Consider the following 21,285-nt stretch of genomic DNA (forward strand, 5'->3'; position numbering starts at 1 on the left):
CATCACCCATACCTGTTGCCCAGGTTCAAATTCGATGGAGGAGGCATTCCGGTCATACCACTTTTTCATGTCCTCTTGACTGGCCTCTAGGTTGGCTTTTGCCAGCTCTCTGAACCGCCGGGTCTGGTTGCGGAGGGTTAGGAGGTACCGGAAGACATCTGGTGGGTTCTTGAGAGGGGGCATCTCCCAGCCTTCCTTGACTAGGCTGAGCGGCCCCCGTACTGGGTGTCCATACAGCAGTTCAAACGGGCTGAAGCCCAGGGACTTCTGGGGGACCTCTCGATATGCGAAGAGGAGGCACAGCAGCAGCACATCCCACTGGCGACGGAGGGGCTCTTCCAACCCCCCGATCATCCCTTTGAGCGTGCGGTTGAACCACTCAACGAGTCCGTTTCCTTGAGGGTGATAGGGGGTCGTGAATCGGTAGGTAACCCCGCACTGTTGCCAGAGGGACTTCATATATTTAGAAATAAAGTTCGTGCCTCTGTCGCTGACGACTTCTCGGGGGAAGCCCACACGGGAGAAGATCCCCATTAGAGCCCGGCCGACTACCGGGGCTGTCACAGTTCGCAGGGGAACAGCCTCGGGGTAGCGGGTGGCGTGGTCCACTAGCACCAGGATGAATCGATGGCCTTGTTTTGTACGCGGGTCCAGGGGCCCCACGATGTCGATCCCGACCCTCTCGAACGGGGTGGTGACCACGGGAAAAGGTTGCAGGGGGGCTTTTAGTTTGCGGCCGCTCTTTCCACTGGCTTGGCACGTGGGGCAAGATCGGCAATGCTGGTGTACATCGTCCCTCATTTTGGGCCAGAAGAAGTGGGTCACCAGACGACTGTAGGTTTTATCTTGACCCAGGTGTCCCGCCAGGGGGACATCGTGGGCCAGGTTTAGCAGAAAGTCTCTAAAACGGAGGGGCACCACTAGTACTCGGCTGGCCCCCAGCTCCGCGATTCTTTGCTCACTGTACAGCAGATCATTGTCCCAGTAGATCCAGTGTGTTCCGGAGGTATCCCCTGCGCTTTGGGCGAGCGCTTGCTGGCGGAGTCCCTCGAGGGAGGGACAGGTCTTCTGTTCTTGGCGAAATTGTTCTTGCGTGGGCCCCCCCTCTTGAGGCCACTGGTCGAGGTTAGCGAGGCCTGGAGGTTGAGCTGGTTCTGGGGGGACGTCACGGTCGGTGGTTTCGGCCGGGGCGACCGGAGGCGGCGGCGCCGGCCATTCGGGTTCCTCTGGGCGGGGGTTGGCACGGGCGGCCATGGACCGGGTGGTGACACACGCCCAGTCCGGGACGCCTAACATCCCCAGGTGTTCTCTTCGTTCTACGGCTGCCCACGGAGAGCTTTCAAGGTCATTCCCCAGGAGGTAGTCTACGGGGGCATCGTCTCGGACCGTTACCTTCAACATGCCGGCGACCCCTCCCCATTCGAAGGGGACGCAGGCCATCCGGCACAGACTTTCCGAGTTATCGGCGGAACGTACAGGGCAGAGAATGTTTGGTAGATACTGCTCTGGGGTCACCAGGTGACAGCGGACGGCTGTTACACTGGCCCCGGTGTCACGAAGGGCTTCGGCCCGGCGTCCATTGATGCTCACCCATTGGCTGTACTTCTGGGTGTTAGCGGGTAGGGGGACCCGCGGGACCATGTCTTTCCCCCCTAAGCAGGCTAGAGCCATGGCGGCTGGCTCCCATTCTTGATGTTCCTGTTCATATTCCTCTTGTTCCTCTGAGATCTGTTCCTCCCCCAGAGCAGCAGCGGCTACTTGGCGGGGTCTTGGGCTCTGGTACTGGGGGCAGTTTGGGTCGTTTGCATAGTGGCCGACTCGTTGGCATCGATGGCACGTAACATTGGCTCGGTATCCCGGTCGCGCCGGGGTGCTGCCCCGGTTGGCCGGGGGGGTGGTGCTGGTAGCGGGGGCGACCGGGGCGTTGTCTCTTCCTCGTCCTTGGCCCCCTCCTCCTCCTCGGGGACGGTGCTGACCATTGTTGTTCCGGTTCTGTTCGTAGGACCCATTCCGGCCCACTCTGGTGATTTCCCACCGGTCAGCTTCGGCTGCGAGCTGCCGGGGATCCGTTAACTTGCTGTCGAGGAGGTGCTGGCGGAGTTCAATGAAGCAATTGTTCGACAGGTGCTCCCATACCATAAGATTGAACAGTTGTTCGTAGGTTGTGACCTTGCTTCCTTTGATCCAGCCCTCGAAGGCTCGGCTAAAGTAGTTTACATAGTCCACCCAAGTTGTACCCGGGATGCGGGTGCAGTCTCGGAACCTCTGACGGTACATCTCGGGTGTGAGGCCATAGCGAGTGAGGAGTGCAGCTTTCATATGGTCATAGGAGGTCATCTGGTGGTCCGGGAGCTGTAGCAGGGCGTCGCGGCCCTCATTGAGGAATCTCCCCCATAGACCGGCTCCCCAATCGCTTCTATCGATCCGGTGTGCAGTCATAGCGATTTCATAGGCCTTAAACCATTGCTGGATGTCGTCCTCTCGGAAGTATTCTCGAACGACATCCTTAGGGATGTGTACCTTTTTCTCTGTTGCCCCTGGGGTGTGGGGTTGCTCGGACACCCCTACTTCTTTATTCTGCTTGCGTAAGTCGATCTCAGCTAGTTTTCGCTCGTGTTCATATGCCAGCTTCTTTTCCTCGAGCTCCCTTTGTCTCTGTTTCTCCTCTCTTTCTTCTCGGAGACGCAGGTGCTCTAAGTTGATTTTTTGTTCGGCCAACTTAAGTTCAATGTCCATTTTGAGCCGGGCCATTTCCAGCTCGTGTAGTCGGGTTTTTTCTCGTTCCTGGATCTCGTCTTGCGAGAGACCCATTCTTTGCTCTTCAGGGGCCGTGGTGGTTTTTGCTGCGATGCTTTGATCGGGGGTTCCGGCAGCCCCGGTTTCTGCCCAAGATTCTAAGGCATGCTTAAAATCGTCTTTGGTACTTAGTCCGGTGGTAGCGATACCAAGTTCGATGCAGAATTGTTTTAGTTCACGATGGCTGTACTCGTCCAATTTCTCCATCTGGAATTTCTCGGTTGCTCCGCTTTCTTTAGTTGTCATCGTGATTTCGTCGTGGGGTGAGCTACTCTCTGTACGATTATGCGGTGATTCGGATCGCGCCGCTGGCCACCAATGTTAGACGGACCGGGAGGGTCGGCCGAGGACAAGGGGAGAGGTCTCCGGGGAGAGCCGTCTCCAGCGATCGTACAGACAAGTAACTTCCCCCCCCACAGACGGACACCACACAAGGGTAAAGTTCAACGAGACTTTATAGGCAATTCTTTAAGTACGATGGAATGGTACAAGGAGGTCTGGACTCCGGGGTCCCCTCGATTCTGGTCTCTGGTTTGGGAAAAGGGTAGCGGGACAGTCTTGTTACCAAAAAGGTGGAAATAGCTCTCAATCCTCGAGCTCGGCGTTCTAGATGATCGGGCCGCGGCGGAGCCAGCAGGTCCCGAGATGGACGAAGGAAGCGACGGTCCGCGGCGGAGCCAGCAGGTCCCGATGAGATGATGGTTATAAACGGTCCGCGGCCACGCCAGCAGGTCCCGACGACGATGAGGAAGGATCGGAAGGTTACGAAGGTTGCGGCAGCGCCAGCAGGCAGGACGAAGGTGCACAAGGCAGAGCTACGGCAGCGCCAGTAGTCCGTCAAGGATGAGTTCTTCTTTGCGTGTCTCGACTCCAAGATACAACTGCCCTCCTGCTCTGGAGCTGCCCCAGTTATAGGGCTGATGTTCTTTGATGTCCGGACCCTCGCACCTGGAGGTCGGGAGGTCCGGGATGAGGGAGTCCCGACACCCAGCAGGGGGGTGGAGCCAGCGCCCGGGGAGGCGATGGCCGAGCGGCACTTGGCGGGGGAGAGCCATCGACACCTCTTTCTCCCATTGACTTGCCAAATAGCCCGCTCACCTCCTGGGTGGATGGTGGTGCCGGGATGTCTGAGGCCTGACTAGGCCCAGGGTTGAGGTCGATAGGGGGCCAGGCGGCCTCGTGGTGGAGTGTCCAAGATGGCGTCCCGGATGGGCGCGCGGGCCAGCAGTGGATCGGGCCCACGAGGTCGATATGTTCGGAGGCAGGGGTCCCTGAGGGGACGGAGGACGTGCAATGGTGGTGTGTGGTACTTGCGTGACCGGGCTCGGGCCTGGTCGGGCCGGGGGAGAGCGGCCCTTCATGTGGCCTGTCCAACACTGTCCCAGTGCATGATGGGAACAGGGCAAACCAAACTACCAAGCCAATTCTTTCACTGGGAAGGAAACAAGCTTCCGGGGACCGGTTTCTGGCATTACAGCCATCTTCGGCCCGGCTTGCTTGAATCCTGATGGTGCAGTGAGAAAGGGACTCATGTCTGAGTATACCCTTCCACGCTTATCATGGACAAAATAATTAAACAACAAGGGGTGGTGATGGACAGAGTTTCTGAATTAAGCAGAATACTCTCACCCAGTCAAAAGATCAGGGCTAGATCCAACACCGTTTTTTAGCTCACTGCACCATCCCAGCTCAGAACCTGGCTATATGCAAATTAGTCTGCTCCTGTCCCAGTGCATGATGGGAACAGGGCAAACCAAACTACCAAGCCAATTCTTTCACTGGGAAGGAAACAAGCTTCCGGGGACCGGTTTCTGGCATTACAGCCGTCTTCGGCCCGGCTTGCTTGAATCCTGATGGTGCAATGAGCAAGGGACTCACATCTGAGTATACCCTTCCACGCTTATGGTGGACAAAATAATTAAACAACAAGGGGTGGTGATGCTTTGGACTGGGTAAGAGTGGTCTGCTTAATTCAGACACTCTGTTCATCACCACCCCCTTTTCTGAATCGTTTTTGGCCACTATAGGTGTGGCAGGGTATACTCAGACATGAGTCCCTTTCTCACTGCACCATCAGGATTCAAGCAAGCCGGGCCGAAGAAGGCTGAAATGCCAGAAACCGGTCCCCGGTAGCTTGTCTCCTTTCTGGTGAAGAATTGGCTTGATAGTTTAGTCTGCCCTGTTCCCTTGATGCACTGGGCCAGGGACAGACTGCTTTGCATATAGCCAGGTTCTGAGCTGGGATGGTGCAGTGAGATAAATAACGGTGATGGATCAAGCCCTGATCTTTGGACTGGGTAAGAGTGGTCTGCCTATTTCAGACACTCTGTTCATCACCACCCCCTTTTCTTTTTTTTTTTTTTTAAATTTTTGAAGACCTTTATTGTGCATGTTGCAGAAGAACAAATACGGGCCTACAACCATCCGGCCGGCCACAACACTTATGAGCACAGGTGTCAACATTACGGTCTTCCGACGGCATCAAGTAATACGACAACAATTGATAACAGTTACGCTGGAAAGGACATGCCGCCAGGGAGAAGGATCAGTAAAGGTCAAATTTTAAAGTTTTTTGATGAAATAAAAGTCAATGAAGGATAGGTATAAAGGAGATCCGAGTCCGTACATTGAGTCCACATGAGTAGGCAACAGTAGAAATAATATCAATTACGTGAAGCTCTTCGTCAAAGCGGCAAAACAGTAGAGAAACAAAACGGTCAACAGGAGCCACGCTCGTGCCACTTCCAGTGCCACCCACTCCCAACCATCCCCTATCACAGACCCAGAAAGGAAAACAGTATGAGAAAGCGCAGGAAAGTAAGAGAAAAGGCCCATAGAAACTAAATACAGAAATTAAATCTACCCCCCCACCCTGCACCAACGCGGAGGCTACGGCCTACCCCCTCCGACAATGTGCCTGTCGCCCCATAAAGAACCCGAAATGTAGTTCAAGCAAAGGAAGAAGAAAGGAAAAAGGAGGAAAAGTAATAAAAATGTTACCATGGAATATAGAGAGTGAGAAAAGGCCATCCTAATCTGCGACCCTCAAAAACTACAAGTGAAGCGGGAGGAGGAGCCAATCAAACCATTCCCGGTACCCCAGTCAGAAACACAGTCCCCACACAATTTGCGGCTATTGAGAGCCAGATATTAGTACAAAAGCAGTTAGGGAAAAACATTATAACTTGTGCGACTTAGACAAGAATGTACAACTTCCAATCCCGGTCCCACCAGCCCAGCAACCGACAGTACATGGAGAACCTAGCCCTGACCCGACCTCGGACAAACCCAAAAATGAAGCGCATGAAGAAGGCCCGCCCCCACCAAGACAAAGAACCAACCTCGCCACACATCGACCTAGCCCTGGCCCGAGCGTGGATACACCCCCAGACGCGCCACCCAAGAGAGGCCCGCCCACCACATGACAAAGGAGTAAAATGGCAAGAGGGAGGAGGACATCAACAAGAAAGCACAAAATGGCCGCGATGAGTCATCAGGGAGTCTAACGAGTGTAACAAAATGTACCATAGTTCCACCAAAAGCACACGTTGTCGTAAGCAGGATATAAAAGAGGCTCAGCGCAGGAGGAAGAGGCAGCTGCAACGTCCCAGACAGTTCTCGAGGCACACACGACAGGGAGTCCAGCCACAATGTTGCACACTGCGTTGGGAGGGGAAACAAAGTGTCCCGTGTAGAATCTTCAAGCTGATGGTCTTGGGCAGCAGCGAAATACACAGCGAGCTCAGCTGTACAACAGGCGAGGGAGAGCGCAGGCTCCCAACACGGTGCAGGCGGTGACAGGCGGCAACTTTGCGACTCCGGTTCAGTAGTGCACCGTCCCGACACAGACGCCATTTGGTCCAGCCTGTCCCCCAATTCCAGGTAGCAGCGGCGGGCTTCCGAGCGGAGATCGTGCAAGGCCGACAGAACGGCTCCAAGTGAAGGTTTAGACTGTTGCCCCTGGGTTTTGTTTCCCCGGGGGATCCCTCGAGTCTCGGGTACTCCTGTCGTCAGGGCAGCACCGGTCTCTGGCGTGGACGGGCGCACCTCCCCGCAAAACCTGGCGGCGCACTCCGCCATTATGTCCAAATGACACAACAGTCACCGGTGAAAAGAGAGCACCGGCGCCCTCCCTTATAGCTGCTATAAGAGTGGCGTGCACCGTGTCTAAAAATTATTCCGCTCGATGTAAGCGTCCCTCAGCGACCACGGGCGGCGAGGCACGGGGTCCACAGGCGATACGTGACCCAAAATGGCCGGACAGTCCTCCTCCCGTACCTGCCGTCTCCAACAAAGGCTCCGCTGCGACGGGGTTCAACAGCTCCGTAAGCCCTGTCCTCTCTCCGTCTGCCACGCGTCACCCCAGGCGGCTGAGCTCGAGAAGCGCCTCACAGGAGTCACACTGGTTCCGCCGCAGCCAGTGCCGGCGGAGCGCTCCGGCCGGCAACAGGTCCACGGGGCACGGCAGGAGGAATCCTCGCATGTGGGGTCCAGGGTCAGGAGCCAGGAGGCGAATATCTTCGGCTGCCGGGCGGATCGAGGGTCCGGGAAAGCACCGCCGAGATCAGCGCCGTTTCGCCCACAGTCCACCGTCAAGTGCGCCAGGATTTGAAGCAGGATTTCAGCACGGCAGAAAAAGACTAGCGGAGCCGGGAGCCTACAGGTCCGCTCCGGTCGCCATCTTGGCTCCTCCCCCACCACCCCCTTTTCTGAATCGTTTTTGGCCACTATAGGTGTGGCAGGGTATACTCAGACATGAGTACCTTTCTCACTGCACCATCAGGATTCAAGCTAGCCGGGCCGAAGAAGGCTGAAATGCCAGCAACCGGTCCCCGGTAGCTTGTCTCCTTTCTGGTGAAGAATTGGCTTGGTAGTTTAGTCTGCCCTGTTCCCATGATGCACTGGGCCAGGGACAGACTGATTTGCATATAGCCAGGTTCTGAGCTGGGATGGTGCAGTGAGATAAATAACGGTGATGGATCAAGCCCTGATCTTTGGACTGGGTAAGAGTGGTCTGCTTAATTCAGACACTCTGTTCATCACCACCCCCTTTTCTGAATCGTTTTTGGCCACTATAGGTGTGGCAGGGTATACTCAGACATGAGTCCCTTTCTCACTGCACCATCAGGATTCAAGCAAGCCGGGCCGAAGAAGGCTGAAATGCCAGAAACCGGTCCCCGGTAGCTTGCCTCCTTTCTGGTGAAGAATTGGCTTGGTAGTTTAGTCTGCCCTGTTCCCATGATGCACTGGGCCAGGGACAGACTGATTTGCATATAGCCAGGTTCTGAGCTGGGATGGTGCAGTGAGATAAATAACGGTGATGGATCAAGCCCTGATCTTTGGACTGGTTAAGAGTGGTCTGCTTAATTCAGACACTCTGTTCATCACCACCCCCTTTTCTGAATCGTTTTTGGCCACTATAGGTGTGGCAGGGTATACTCAGACATAAGTCCCTTTCTCACTGCACCATCAGGATTCAAGCAAGCCGGGCCGAAGAAGGCTGAAATGCCAGAAACTGGTCCCCGGTAGCTTGTCTCCTTTCTGGTGAAGAATTGGCTTGGTAGTTTAGTCTGCCCTGTTCCCATGATGCACTGGGCCAGGGACAGACTGATTTGCATATAGCCAGGTTCTGAGCTGGGATGGTGCAGTGAGATAAATAACGTTGATGGATCAAGCCCTGATCTTTGGACTGGGTAAGAGTGGTCTGCTTAATTCAGACACTCTGTTCATCACCACCCCCTTTTCTGAATCGTTTTTGGCCACTATAGGTGTGGCAGGGTATACTCAGACATGAGTCCCCACTGCACCATCAGGATTCAAGCAAGCCGGGCCGAAGAAGGCTGAAATGCCAGAAACCGGTCCCTGGTAGCTTGTCTCCTTTCTGGTGAAGAATTGGCTTGGTAGTTTAGTCTGCCCTGTTCCCATGATGCACTTGGCCAGGGACAGACTGATTTGCATATAGCCAGGTTCTGAGCTGGGATGGTGCAGTGAGATAAATAACGGTAATGGATCAAGCCCTGATCTTTGGACTGGGTAAGAGTGGTCTGCTTAATTCAGACACTCTGTTCATCACCACTCCCTTTTCTGAATTGGAACTGTATTTGGCATTCCTGGAGCGTGTGCATTTAGTGTCAGGACTGGATGATGCTGGGCGCGCGTGCACTCCAGCCTTTCCTCCTGGGCCTTGGCTCGGCAGAGGTGCGTGCCTTGAAGGCTGCTCGGGAGTCTGCCGGGTCAGGCACAATATTTTTTGTTGTTGAAATCTGCAAGTTATGCAACAGGTTGCGGTTTGCATGCAAGTTCATTAACGGAAAGCGCCACTGGCGCGGAAGCACAAAACAATGATGTGTCCATGAACATAAGTGAAAACGGAGCAGTAAATAATGAGGCAGTGACGTGGTTGCTAGAAAGCAAAATCACTTGTTAGCAGTGTTTAATTTGTGCCATAATAAGTGCCAGGGCCCAAGATATTTCTAAGGAGGCCACTCCTGCTTGCCCTACTTCAGGCCACTGCCAGTGATGCCAAATACGAGAACCAACGGCACCTACTATCCAGTGTAGGACTTAAAAAAACAAGTGTGTTTACCCAGTCATACATCTGCTCAGAGTGTGAGTGCAGAGTAGTGAGTGCAGAGTAGTGAGTGCAGACTAGTGAGTGCAGAGTAGTGAGTGCAGAGTAGTGAGTGCAGAGTGCAGAGTAGTGAGTGCAGAGTAGTGAGTGCAGAGTGCAGAGTAGTGAGTGCAGAGTAGTGAGTGCAGAGTGCAGAGTAGTGAGTGCAGAGTTGTGATTGCAGAGTAGTGAGTGCAGAGTGCAGAGTATTGAGTGCAGAGTGCAGACTAGTGAGTGCAGAGTGCAGAGTAGTGAGTGTAGAGTGCAGAGTAGTGAGTGCGGAGTAGTGAGTGCAGAGTAGTGAGTGCAGAGTAGTGAGTGCAGAGGGCAGAGTAGTGAGTGCAGAGTAGTGAGTGCAGAGTAGTGAGTGCAGAGTAGTGAGTGCAGAGTAGTGAGTGCAGAGTAGTGAGTGCAGAGTAGTGAGTGCAGAGTCGTGAGTGCAGAGTCGTGAGTGCAGAGTCGTGAGTGCAGAGTCGTGCGTGCAGGGTAGTGAGTGCAGACTAGTGAGTGCAGACTAGTGAGTGCAGAGTGCAGAGTAGTGAGTGCAGAGTAGTGAGTGCAGAGTAGTGAGTGCAGAGTAGTGAGTGCAGAGTAGTGGGTGCAGAGTAGTGAGTGCAGAGTTGTGAGTGCAGAGTAGTGAGTGCAGAGTAGTGAGTGCAGAGTAGTGAGTGCAGAGGGCAGAGTAGTGAGTGCAGAGTAGTGAGTGCAGAGTAGTGAGTGCAGAGTAGTGAGTGCAGAGTAGTGAGTGCAGAGTAGTGAGTGCAGAGTAGTGAGTGCAGAGTCGTGAGTGCAGAGTCGTGAGTGCAGAGTCGTGAGTGCAGAGTCGTGCGTGCAGGGTAGTGAGTGCAGACTAGTGAGTGCAGACTAGTGAGTGCAGAGTGCAGAGTAGTGAGTGCAGAGTAGTGAGTGCAGAGTAGTGAGTGCAGAGTAGTGGGTGCAGAGTAGTGAGTGCAGAGTTGTGAGTGCAGAGTAGTGAGTGCAGAGTAGTGAGTGCTGAGTTGTGAGTGCAGAGTAGTGAGTTCAGAGTAGTGAGTGCAGAGTAGTGAGTGCAGAGTGCAGAGTAGTGAGTGCAGATTGCAGAGTAGTGAGTGCAGAGTAGTGAGGGCAGAGTAGTGAGTGCAGAATAGTGAGTGCAGAGTGCAGAGTAGTGAGTGCAGAGTAGTAAGTGCAGAGTAGTGAGTGAAGAGTAGTGAGTGAAGAGTAGTAAGTGCAGAGTAGTGAGTGAAGAGTAGTAAGTGCAGAGTAATGAGTGCAGAGTCGTGAGTGCAGAGTTGTGCGTGCAGAGTTGTGAGTGCAGAGTAGTGAGTGCAGGGTGCAGAGTAGTGAGTGCAGAGTAGTGAGTGCAGAGTAGTGAGTGCAGAGTAGTGAGTGCAGAGTAGTGAGTGCAGAGTGCAGAGTAGTGAGTGCCGAGTAGTGAGTGCAGAGAAGTGAGTGCAGAGTGCAGAGTAGTGAGTGCAGAGTAGTGAGTGCAGAGTGCAGAGTAGTGAGTGCAGAGTAGTGAGTGCAGAGTGCAGAGTAGTGAGTGCAGAGTTCAGACTAGTGAGTGTAGAGTGCAGACTAGTGAGTGTAGAGTGCAGAGTAGTGAGTGCAGAGTAGTGAGTGCAGAGTAGTGAGTGCAGAGTAGTGAGTGCAGAGTGCAGAGTAGTGAGTGCAAAATAGTGAGTGTATAGTGCAGACTAGTGAGTGTAGAGTGCAGAGTAGTGAGTGCAGAGTAGTGAGTGCAGAGTAGTGAGTGCAGAGTAGTGAGTGCAGAGGGCAGAGTAGTGAGTGCAGAGTAGTGAGTGCAGAGTAGTGAGTGCAGAGTAGTGAGTGCAGAGTGTGAGTGCAGAGTCGTGAGTGCAGAGTCGTGAGTGCAGAGTTGTGTGTGCAGAGTAGTGAGTGCAGACTAGTGAGTGCAGAGTGCAGAGTAGTGAGTGCAGAGTAGTGAGTGCAGAGTAGTGAGTGCAGAGTTGTGAGTGCAGAGTTGTGAGTGCAGAGTAGTGAGTGCAGAGTTGTGAGTGCAGAGTAGTGAGTGCAGAGTAGTGAGTGCAGAGTAGTGAGTGCAGAGTTGTGAGTGCAGAGTTGTGAGTGCAGAGTAGTGAGTGCAGAGTAGTGAGTGCAGAGTAGTGAGTGCAGAGTGCAGAGTCATGAGTGCAGAGTCGTGAGTGCAGAGTAGTGAGTGCAGACTAGTGAGTGCAGAGGTGTGCAGAGTAGTGAGTGCAGAGTAATGAGTGCAGAGTAATGAGTGCAGAGTAGTGAGTGCAGAGTCGTGAGTGCAGAGTCATGAGTGCAGAGTCATGAGTGCAGAGTTGTGAGTGCAGAGTCGTGAGTGCAGAGTCATGAGTGCAGAGTCATGAGTGCAGAGTCGTGAGTGCAGAGTCGTGAGTGCAGAGTCGTGAGTGCAGAGTCGTGAGTGCAGAGTAATGAGTGCAGAGTAGTGAGTGCAGAGTCGTGAGTGCAGAGTCATGAGTGCAGAGTCATGAGTGCAGAGTTGTGAGTGCAGAGTTGTGAGTGCAGAGTCGTGAGTGCAGAGTCGTGAGTGCAGAGTGTGAGTGCAGAGTCCTGAGTGCAGAGTCCTGAGTGCAGAGTCCTGAGTGCAGAGTCCTGAGTGCAGAGTCGTGCGTGCAGAGTCGTACGTACAGAGTAGTGCGTGCAGAGTCGTGCGTGCAGAGTCGTGAGTGCAGAGTCGTGCGTGCAGAGTAGTGAGTGCAGAGTAGTGAGTGCAGAGTAGTGAGTGCAGAGTAGTGAGTGCAGAGTGTGAGTGCAGAGTCGTGAGTGCAGAGTCGTGAGTGCAGAGTAGTGAGTGCAGAGTCGTGAGTGCAGAGTCGTGAGTGCAGAGTCGTGAGTGCAGAGTCGTGCGTGCAGGGTAGTGAGTGCAGACTAGTGAGTGCAGACTAGTGAGTGCAGAGTGCAGAGTAGTGAGTGCAGAGTAGTGAGTGCAGAGTAGTGAGTGCAGAGTAGTGGGTGCAGAGTAGTGAGTGCAGAGTTGTGAGTGCAGAGTAGTGAGTGCAGAGTAGTGAGTGCTGAGTTGTGAGTGCAGAGTAGTGAGTTCAGAGTAGTGAGTGCAGAGTAGTGAGTGCAGAGTGCAGAGTAGTGAGTGCAGATTGCAGAGTAGTGAGTGCAGAGTAGTGAGTGCAGAGTAGTGAGTGCAGAATAGTGAGTGCAGAGTGCAGAGTAGTGAGTGCAGAGTAGTAAGTGCAGAGTAGTGAGTGAAGAGTAGTGAGTGAAGAGTAGTAAGTGCAGAGTAGTGAGTGAAGAGTAGTAAGTGCAGAGTAATGAGTGCAGAGTCGTGAGTGCAGAGTTGTGCGTGCAGAGTTGTGAGTGCAGAGTAGTGAGTGCAGGGTGCAGAGTAGTGAGTGCAGAGTAGTGAGTGCAGAGTAGTGAGTGCAGAGTAGTGAGTGCAGAGTAGTGAGTGCAGAGTGCAGAGTAGTGAGTGCCGAGTAGTGAGTGCAGAGAAGTGAGTGCAGAGTGCAGAGTAGTGAGTGCAGAGTAGTGAGTGCAGAGTGCAGAGTAGTGAGTGCAGAGTAGTGAGTGCAGAGTGCAGAGTAGTGAGTGCAGAGTGCAGACTAGTGAGTGTAGAGTGCAGACTAGTGAGTGTAGAGTGCAGAGTAGTGAGTGCAGAGTAGTGAGTGCAGAGTAGTGAGTGCAGAGTGCAGAGTAGTGAGTGCAAAATAGTGAGTGTAGAGTGCAGACTAGTGAGTGTAGAGTGCAGAGTAGTGAGTGCAGAGTAGTGAGTGCAGAGTAGTGAGTGCAGAGTAGTGAGTGCAGAGGGCAGAGTAGTGAGTGCAGAGTAGTGAGTGCAGAGTAGTGAGTGCAGAGTAGTGAGTGCAGAGTGTGAGTGCAGAGTCGTGAGTGCAGAGTCGTGAGTGCAGAGTTGTGTGTGCAGAGTAGTGAGTGCAGACTAGTGAGTGCAGAGTGCAGAGTAGTGAGTGCAGAGTAGTGAGTGCAGAGTAGTGAGTGCAGAGTTGTGAGTGCAGAGTTGTGAGTGCAGAGTAGTGAGTGCAGAGTTGTGAGTGCAGAGTAGTGAGTGCAGAGTAGTGAGTGCAGAGTAGTGAGTGCAGAGTTGTGAGTGCAGAGTTGTGAGTGCAGAGTAGTGAGTGCAGAGTAGTGAGTGCAGAGTAGTGAGTGCAGAGTGCAGAGTCATGAGTGCAGAGTCGTGAGTGCAGAGTAGTGAGTGCAGACTAGTGAGTGCAGAGGTGTGCAGAGTAGTGAGTGCAGAGTAATGAGTGCAGAGTAATGAGTGCAGAGTAGTGAGTGCAGAATCGTGAGTGCAGAGTCATGAGTGCAGAGTCATGAGTGCAGAGTTGTGAGTGCAGAGTCGTGAGTGCAGAGTCATGAGTGCAGAGTCATGAGTGCAGAGTCGTGAGTGCAGAGTCGTGAGTGCAGAGTCGTGAGTGCAGAGTCGTGAGTGCAGAGTAATGAGTGCAGAGTAGTGAGTGCAGAGTCGTGAGTGCAGAGTCATGAGTGCAGAGTCATGAGTGCAGAGTTGTGAGTGCAGAGTTGTGAGTGCAGAGTCGTGAGTGCAGAGTCGTGAGTGCAGAGTGTGAGTGCAGAGTCCTGAGTGCAGAGTCCTGAGTGCAGAGTCCTGAGTGCAGAGTCCTGAGTGCAGAGTCGTGCGTGCAGAGTCGTACGTACAGAGTAGTGCGTGCAGAGTCGTGCGTGCAGAGTCGTGAGTGCAGAGTCGTGCGTGCAGAGTAGTGAGTGCAGAGTAGTGAGTGCAGAGTAGTGAGTGCAGAGTAGTGAGTGCAGAGTGTGAGTGCAGAGTCGTGAGTGCAGAGTCGTGAGTGCAGAGTTGTGTGTGCAGAGTAGTGAGTGCAGACTAGTGAGTGCAGAGTGCAGGGTAGTGAGTGCAGAGTAGTGAGTGCAGAGTTGTGAGTGCAGAGTTGTGAGTGCAGAGTAGTGAGTGCAGAGTTGTGAGTGCAGAGTAGTGAGTGCAGAGTAGTGAGTGCAGAGTTGTGAGTGCAGAGTTGTGAGTGCAGAGTAGTGAGTGCAGAGTAGTGAGTGCAGAGTAGTGAGTGCAGAGTGCAGAGTCATGAGTGCAGAGTCGTGAGTGCAGAGTAGTGAGTGCAGACTAGTGAGTGCAGAGTAGTAAGTGCAGAGTAGTGAGTGCAGAGTAATGAGTGCAGAGTAATGAGTGCAGAGTAATGAGTGTAGAGTCGTGAGTGCAGAGTCATGAGTGCAGAGTCATGAGTTCAGAGTCGTGAGTGCAGAGTCGTGAGTGCAGAGTCATGAGTGCAGAGTCATGAGTGCAGAGTCGTGAGTGCAGAGTCGTGAGTGCAGAGTCGTGAGTGCAGAGTCGTGAGTGCAGAGTGTGAGTGCAGAGTCCTGAGTGCAGAGTCCTGAGTGCAGAGTCGTGAGTGCAGAGTCGTGCGTGCAGAGTCGTGCGTGCAGAGTAGTGCGTGCAGAGTCGTGCGTGCAGAGTAGTGAGTGCAGAGTACAGAGTAGTGAGTGCAGAGTAGTGAGTGCAGAGTAGTGAGTGCAGAGTAGTGAGTGCAGAGTGCAGAGTAGTGAGTGCAGAGTAGTGAGTGCAGAGTGCAGAGTAGTGAGTGCAGAGTAGTGAGTGCAGAGTGCAGAGTAGTGAGTGCAGAGAAGTGAGTGCAGAGTCGTGAGTGCAGAGTCGTGAGTGCAGAGTCGTGAGTGCAGAGTAGTGAGTGCAGAGTGCAGAGTGGTGAGTGCAGAGTGGTGAGTGCAGAGTGGTGAGTGCAGAGTTGTGAGTGCAGAGTTGTGAGTGCAGAGTAGTGAGTGCAGAGTAGTGAGTGCAGAGTAGTGAGTGCAGAGTAGTGAGTGCAGAGTAGTGAGTACAGAGTTGTGAGTGCAGAGTTGTGAGTGCAGAGTCATGAGTGCAGAGTCGTGAGTGCAGAGTTGTGAGTGCACAGTGCAGAGTAGAGAGTGCAGAGTAGTGAGTGTGTAGAGTGGTGAGTGCAGAGTGGTGAGTGCAGAGTGGTGAGTGCTGAGTGCCTGTTCCAGAGAGAGCAGGGTATGCTTGTGCGCTTACACGGTGCACTGGCACACAGGAGCTAAAACAATGAACAGCTGAACACGTGGGAGTTTCCTTGAGGCAGCTGGCCCTCTGTGAAGGGAGCAGCAAGCAGGGGATGCCTCAACCAATCAAGCGCAGCTACTCACAACCTACTGTACAATTACAACACAGGCCGAAGGGCAGAACTAGGTCTTTTCGCAATACGCAGGGTGAGCAGTGTGTGAGTGTGTGGGGTGAGCAGTGTGTGAGCGTGCAGGGTGTACCTCCACAAAACTCACGCTATATACGGCTGAAAAATAGCACTAGGCGACGATAATGAAATTCAACAGTACTGCGAAAGCATGGCTTACATTACAAACAAAGTCTTGCAGTTGCCCATTGTAAATGACAATGCCATTTATTTAACGATTAAGCTATTGGCAATGTAAATGGCAATGCCATTTATTTATGATTTAAAGAAATGTCATGAGCAATGCCAATAGCTCTACCTTCAATGATGCCGAGACCATTGCATTGTAAATGCTTGTTCTGAGTGCTTTCTCTTGCTTGTGCCTTGTTTTACTGTTTTCTCTGTTGTTTCCCCCGTTTCTCTGAGTGCTTTTTCCTGCTTTTGCTTAGTGTTTTACTGCTTTCTACTTTCTTTCCCCCATTTTTCTGAGTGCTTCCTCCTGCTTCCCCCTAGTTTTTTTCTGCTTTCTCCTTCCTTTCCCCCATTTCTTCTGAGTGCTTTCTCCTGCTTTTGCCTAATTAATACAGCTTTTACCCACCCCCCCCCCCTTTCTCTGAGTGCTTTCTCCTGCTTGTGTCTCATTTGTGCTGCTTTTTCCTTCATCCTTCTCTCTGAGAGCTTTTTCCTGCTTTTGCCTAGTTTTTTAGTGGTTTCTCTTTCCCTTTTCCCTGTTTTCTGAGTGCTTTCATCTTCTTGTTCCTCATTTTTTACAGTTTTCTCCCCTTTTATCTGAGTGTTTTCTCCTGCTTGTCACTGGATTTTACTGCTTTCGCCATCTTTTCCGCCATTTCTGAGTACTTTTTCTGGCTTTTGCTTAGTTTTCTACTGCTTTCTCCTTCCTTTCCCCCATTTTTCGGAGTGCCTCCTCCTTATTCGCCCTATTTTTTTTCTGCTTTCTCTGTGCTTTCCCCCATATTTCTGAGTGCTGTCTCCTGCTTGTTCCTCTTTTTTACGGCTTTCTCCTTCCTTTCCTCCCTTTTTTCTGAGTGCTTTTTACTGCTTGTGCCTTGTTTTTACTGTTTTCTCCGTCTTTCCCCCACATTTTTCTGAGTGCTTTTTCCTGCTTTTGCCTAGTTTTCTTTTCTACTGCTTTCTCCTTCCTTTCCCTGATTTTTCTGAGTACTTCCTCCTGCTTCCCCTTAGTTTTTTTTGTTTTCTCCTTCCCTTCCCCTGTTTTTCTGAGTGCTGTTTCCTGCTTGTTCCTAGTTTATACTGCTTTATCCTTCTTTGGCCCCTTTTTCTGGGTGCTTTCTCCTACTTTTCCCTCATTCTTTACTGCTTACATGGCTGCTCGAATGAGCAGAGCACTGCAAAGCAGCTAGCAACTCCTGAGACCCACACAGGGGATTTGCTGCACTTTACAAATCCTGTTTGAAAAGTGACCAGTTAACTTCTGCAGACATTTCAGGTGTGTGCTTGCACCATATGCACAGTGATTTGAATAACTTGTGATCTGTTTCAGCTAGACATAAAAACTTTTTTATGGTTTAAGTCTTTTTATTGAAGCATCCGCCAACAGCTTAGTTCAGTGCAGAAAACTAGAATGCACCATGACGGGCTGCGCAGAGCCCAGGAGAATGCAACTGACACATACAGTATCAGAAAAAAAAAATCAAACCATAAGTAACTGGAACAATCCCACCTCCACCCAAAGAAAAGGGGGAAAGAGAAGAGAAAAGGAAAAACAGGAAAAGGCCCTCCCTCCTCCGCTCCCCGTCCACTGAACTCAATGTGTCGCAGCACGATGTTGAGTGACTCCACTAAGGCTGGTCCCGCAGGGTGGAGGGATCTAGTGAGGTGAGTCGCAGGAGGCGAAGATATCAGGGAAATGTCAACTCCCAGAAATCTTGAGCTAGAATGGTCAGAAATGGCTGCCAAATCTAGCTAAATGTCGAACCTTTCTCGGCTACTGTAAGTGAGATCTTATCCATACCTAGTATATGCCACAGCCGCTGAAGCCACCCTGTGTGAGCAGGAATCCGAGGGGACCTCCAGTGTAATAGTATGTTCTGAGTGGCGGTGCCGAGCGCTATTGCTATCTGTCGCCCTCTCCTGGACTTAAAGGGGTAAGTAAGCGGGTTCGGAACACCCAGGAGGACATATGCTGGGAGACTGGTGAGCTCTGTGTCGAGGTGCTTGTCAATTTCGTCCAGGATTTGCGTCCAATAAGGATGTAAGTGTTTGCATTCCCATAAAAGATGGACTAGCGTTCCCGTCTTCCAACACCCTCTCCAACAGTCCAGGCTTTGTGTAGGATCGGCCTGATGAAGCCTCTCAGGAGTGTAATAGCAATAGTCCACTAACTTGGTAAGAGTTTCTGCTAGGCCTATAAGGCTCGCAAGGTGGCGCACCCTATAGCAGGCTCCCTCCCACTCTTTGCTACTGAGATCACGGCCAAGGTCTTTCTCCCAACGCGCATGACCTGCATGGTATGCGTGCATGTAGCGGGACAGGAGCATTTTGTACAGGTCTGAGGTCCGTTTCTTGTCTGAGGACCGCGTGATTAGCCATCGTTCGTACATAGTGATAAAAACGTTTTTAAAGTATGCAATTTATGCAATTGAAATTATGTAAGTAATATGGCATTCAAGTTAATGTGGTAAATAGAGTGGAATAAGGTTTTTCTATTGCTCCTGCTTATATGCCATGCAAACACGCCTAAATGCAAATATTTTGTGTGCCCTTGCTCTATGACTGATTCATGATGGCATCATTGGTAACCATGTGCATTCAATCATATTCTCCAAGATCATGAAAATAGCACTGAAAGAAAATCATACTTAGATATGCTTTGCGCTATGACTTGCTGCAAGTCTAAGCAGTGTTTTAGAGATAATATGTGTCTGCCTCACAACCGACAAATAGTATTTATTTTATCTTTGGCTACAGAGACCTTGAACGGCATATTGCACTGGTATTGTGACCACTGTTAACAAAAGGCATTATATGGGACCCCATTAAGATACAAACATTGGCAGAGCCAATAGGTCTCGCCTATGCAAGATCTATTGACTTTGCCAATGTGTTTCAGCCATGTTATACACCAGCGTGGCTGCTGTTAAGCATGGCTGAAAGTTAGTGGCATGGGGGCATGGCCAAGCCCAAGATGCAAGTGTCAGCATAATCTGGATTCTCCCATCCCGGTTGTGCCAATTCAGCACTTCCAGTGGGCATCACTGCCCAGACGAGATCTCCTGAGGGGGCAGAGAGTCCTTTGATGCCCCTAAATCTCTCTGGCGCCCCCAGGGGAAGGAACAGACCATGCTGACTGTGGGCAGCTTTGGTGGCGGTCGCTCCTAGGGCTGCGATGCAGCTGCCTCATAAGTCGCAGGCCTGGCGGCTGTGCGTCGGCACTGCGGAGGGCCTCAGGTGGAGAGCCTGCCCTACTTCCTCCCACGAGGTGAGACACCGTGGACAGTTGAATGTGGTGATGCGACAGCCCGATCACAACGGGGGAGTCACTTGCTAGCTTATCAACCCTGAGCACTTGCTCAAAATGGTGCCACTCTGCCTCCCATGACATAGACCGCATTGAATGCCCAGATGGACCTAAAATTCTCCACGTGCTGGGAGTCTGTGGCGGGCTAGAGGAACTTGAGACGACACGATATGAGGTTAGTGAGGGTTTTATTGGCTTCAACAATCTTCTTCGGCATTCAGTGAGTCTGTAATAGGGAAGGGGAGCTTCAGATTCTTTCTTATCCGGGGAATTACGCCCTTTTCGAAGATCCAGGCAGCGTTTTCTCCACTCCAGGTTGAAGGGGGGATTTCACCGCCGATCCAGTCATTTGTGGTAACAAAAAGAAAAGGAGACTTCCTTCAGTCTGGTGCCCAATGTATATACAGTGTCAGGGGAAGGGTAGTGAGGAGTCACTCAGTGCGCACAACAGAAAAACAGAAAACATTTGCTACGCGGTGCCGGTTGTGCTCAGGAGAGGGAGTGAGAGTTTCGACTGGAAGGTTCTTTCTCGTTGTTTGAAACCCTTCCTTCCCACCCAACCTGAGATACGCGAACGTACCTGTGAAAGCCACGCTTCCCCTGAAGCGTGGCTGGGCGATGCGCCTTGTCGTTGGCCTCCTGGCTTTGCTGGTCTTCGGGGTGACTCCTGCCTCGCTTCTCTGTCTGTTCTTCTTTCTTCAAGCTCTGCTTTCTCTCCTCTCACGTCTCCTCCTCCTCCTCCAGGTGTACACCCCGACGTCTGGTTGCTTCTGGGATTTACTCGGTCAGCGTCCTCTTCGTCACAGGTGGGGGCGGTGCTTGATGTGAACTCGGCCCAGTTAAAGTAACAGTGTTCGTTTTCGTCTTCGGGTATGTACAACGGAGTGTCAGATCTGCTCCAGTTTTCAGATTGCTGCATAAAGAGAGGGTAGAGAGGTCTATTCACATTTCTAGGTGGTGTATTCTTGCTCACCTTGCTCCGGTCCTGACTTCTCAGTCACAGAGTCTTGTGCTGGCAGCCCTGCAATGGCTCACAGTGCTGCCCCACTCCACTGAGGGATTCTACATGCGTGGTTGGCCTGTGAGAGGTGACGAGCCCTGGCTAGAGATGAGTCGCCACACTAGCGGCCCACACGGAGCAGCACGCCCTGGAGGGCCTAGTTATCAACTACCCTCAGCAGCCGCTTGCCCATCAGACGTCACCTACTGTGGAGATGTGAGATGGGTGAGCACCAGGACGTCTCCAGAAGACTCACCTGGAGCTAAATATTCTGGGGGCCATCCTTGTGGGACCCTCCTCCACCGAATTGGCAGTGAGTGCTGAGGATTGCTGGAGCCTTCTACCTCCACTGAACAGGCACCTTGCAGGGGGTGGTTATATGCCTATCCATAGCCACTCAGCCCCTCAGTCGCAATCTTGCAGTTACGATCATAGGGGAGACCCCCACCACCATCGCTCAGGGGGAGACCTGGAGACACCTGCTCTTTTGAGGAGACCACAATGATACCCCGCTAAAATTACAGTCTGACAGCCCACCGACTCCCTCATAGGGAGGGGAGTTAACAGGATCCCCTTGGGACTCTAAGTGGGACACTTTACTACTCCATGTTGGCCATGCTCAGCTCTTGAGCTTCCCCACAATGGTGAATGGCAAGGCAAAAAAGGAGAGCATGATCAAGGACATGTTCCAGACGGCCCCAAGAAAATGTGATCAAGGAACAACAAGGACGCCTCTGCCTTGTCAGGGGCAGGGGAACGTCACTTATCATTAACGATGACCGGCTGACCAAGACCTTTATGACACAACTCTTTGATGAGCACAAAAATGATATCACTGCCATCTGAACAGATCTTCAACACAGCTCTTCAAGGTGTGCAAGAAGGTAGAAGATCTGGGTCATCGGTGGACTCCCTCCAGAAAACCCAAGATGAGCACTGCCTGGACCTGGAAGAATACAGAGTAGGCTTGTGGACCTGCGTGTGAGGGTCCTAGTGCTACAAGAAAAACAAAAGGACCTTGAGAATCGACCCAGGCGTTCTAACCACCATATCAGGGGGGGTCTCTACCAGCAAAGGGAGCAAGGACATTCAGGGTTTCATTCATGGCCGTCTGGAGTCCCTACTAGACCATTCGAGATCAGAGTGACTTCTAATTGACCAAGTGTACAGAGCTGGGTCATCATGTGGGAGATCCAGCTCCCCAACTGACATTCTCGTTTGCTTCCATAATTACCCAGACAAAGAGGCTGTG

The 21,285-nt window shown here is 52.1% G+C and overlaps 1 protein-coding gene across 1 annotated transcript in view; it reads right to left on the reverse strand.

The window, feature by feature from the left end:
* The window catches only part of LOC147702692 (uncharacterized), a 148,333-nt gene that overhangs the window by 35,142 nt on the left and 91,906 nt on the right, over nucleotides 1-21,285 (reverse strand). The window contains exon 3 of the mRNA XM_086929433.1: nucleotides 19,614-19,946. Within this exon, the coding sequence (XP_086785559.1) occupies nucleotides 19,614-19,946 (333 nt within the window). The remainder of the gene's footprint in view (nucleotides 1-19,613; nucleotides 19,947-21,285) is intronic.

The sequence above is a fragment of the Lissotriton vulgaris genome, chromosome 7 (genome assembly GCF_964263255.1).
Source record: "Lissotriton vulgaris chromosome 7, aLisVul1.2, whole genome shotgun sequence".
Classification (NCBI taxonomy): domain Eukaryota; kingdom Metazoa; phylum Chordata; class Amphibia; order Caudata; family Salamandridae; genus Lissotriton; species Lissotriton vulgaris.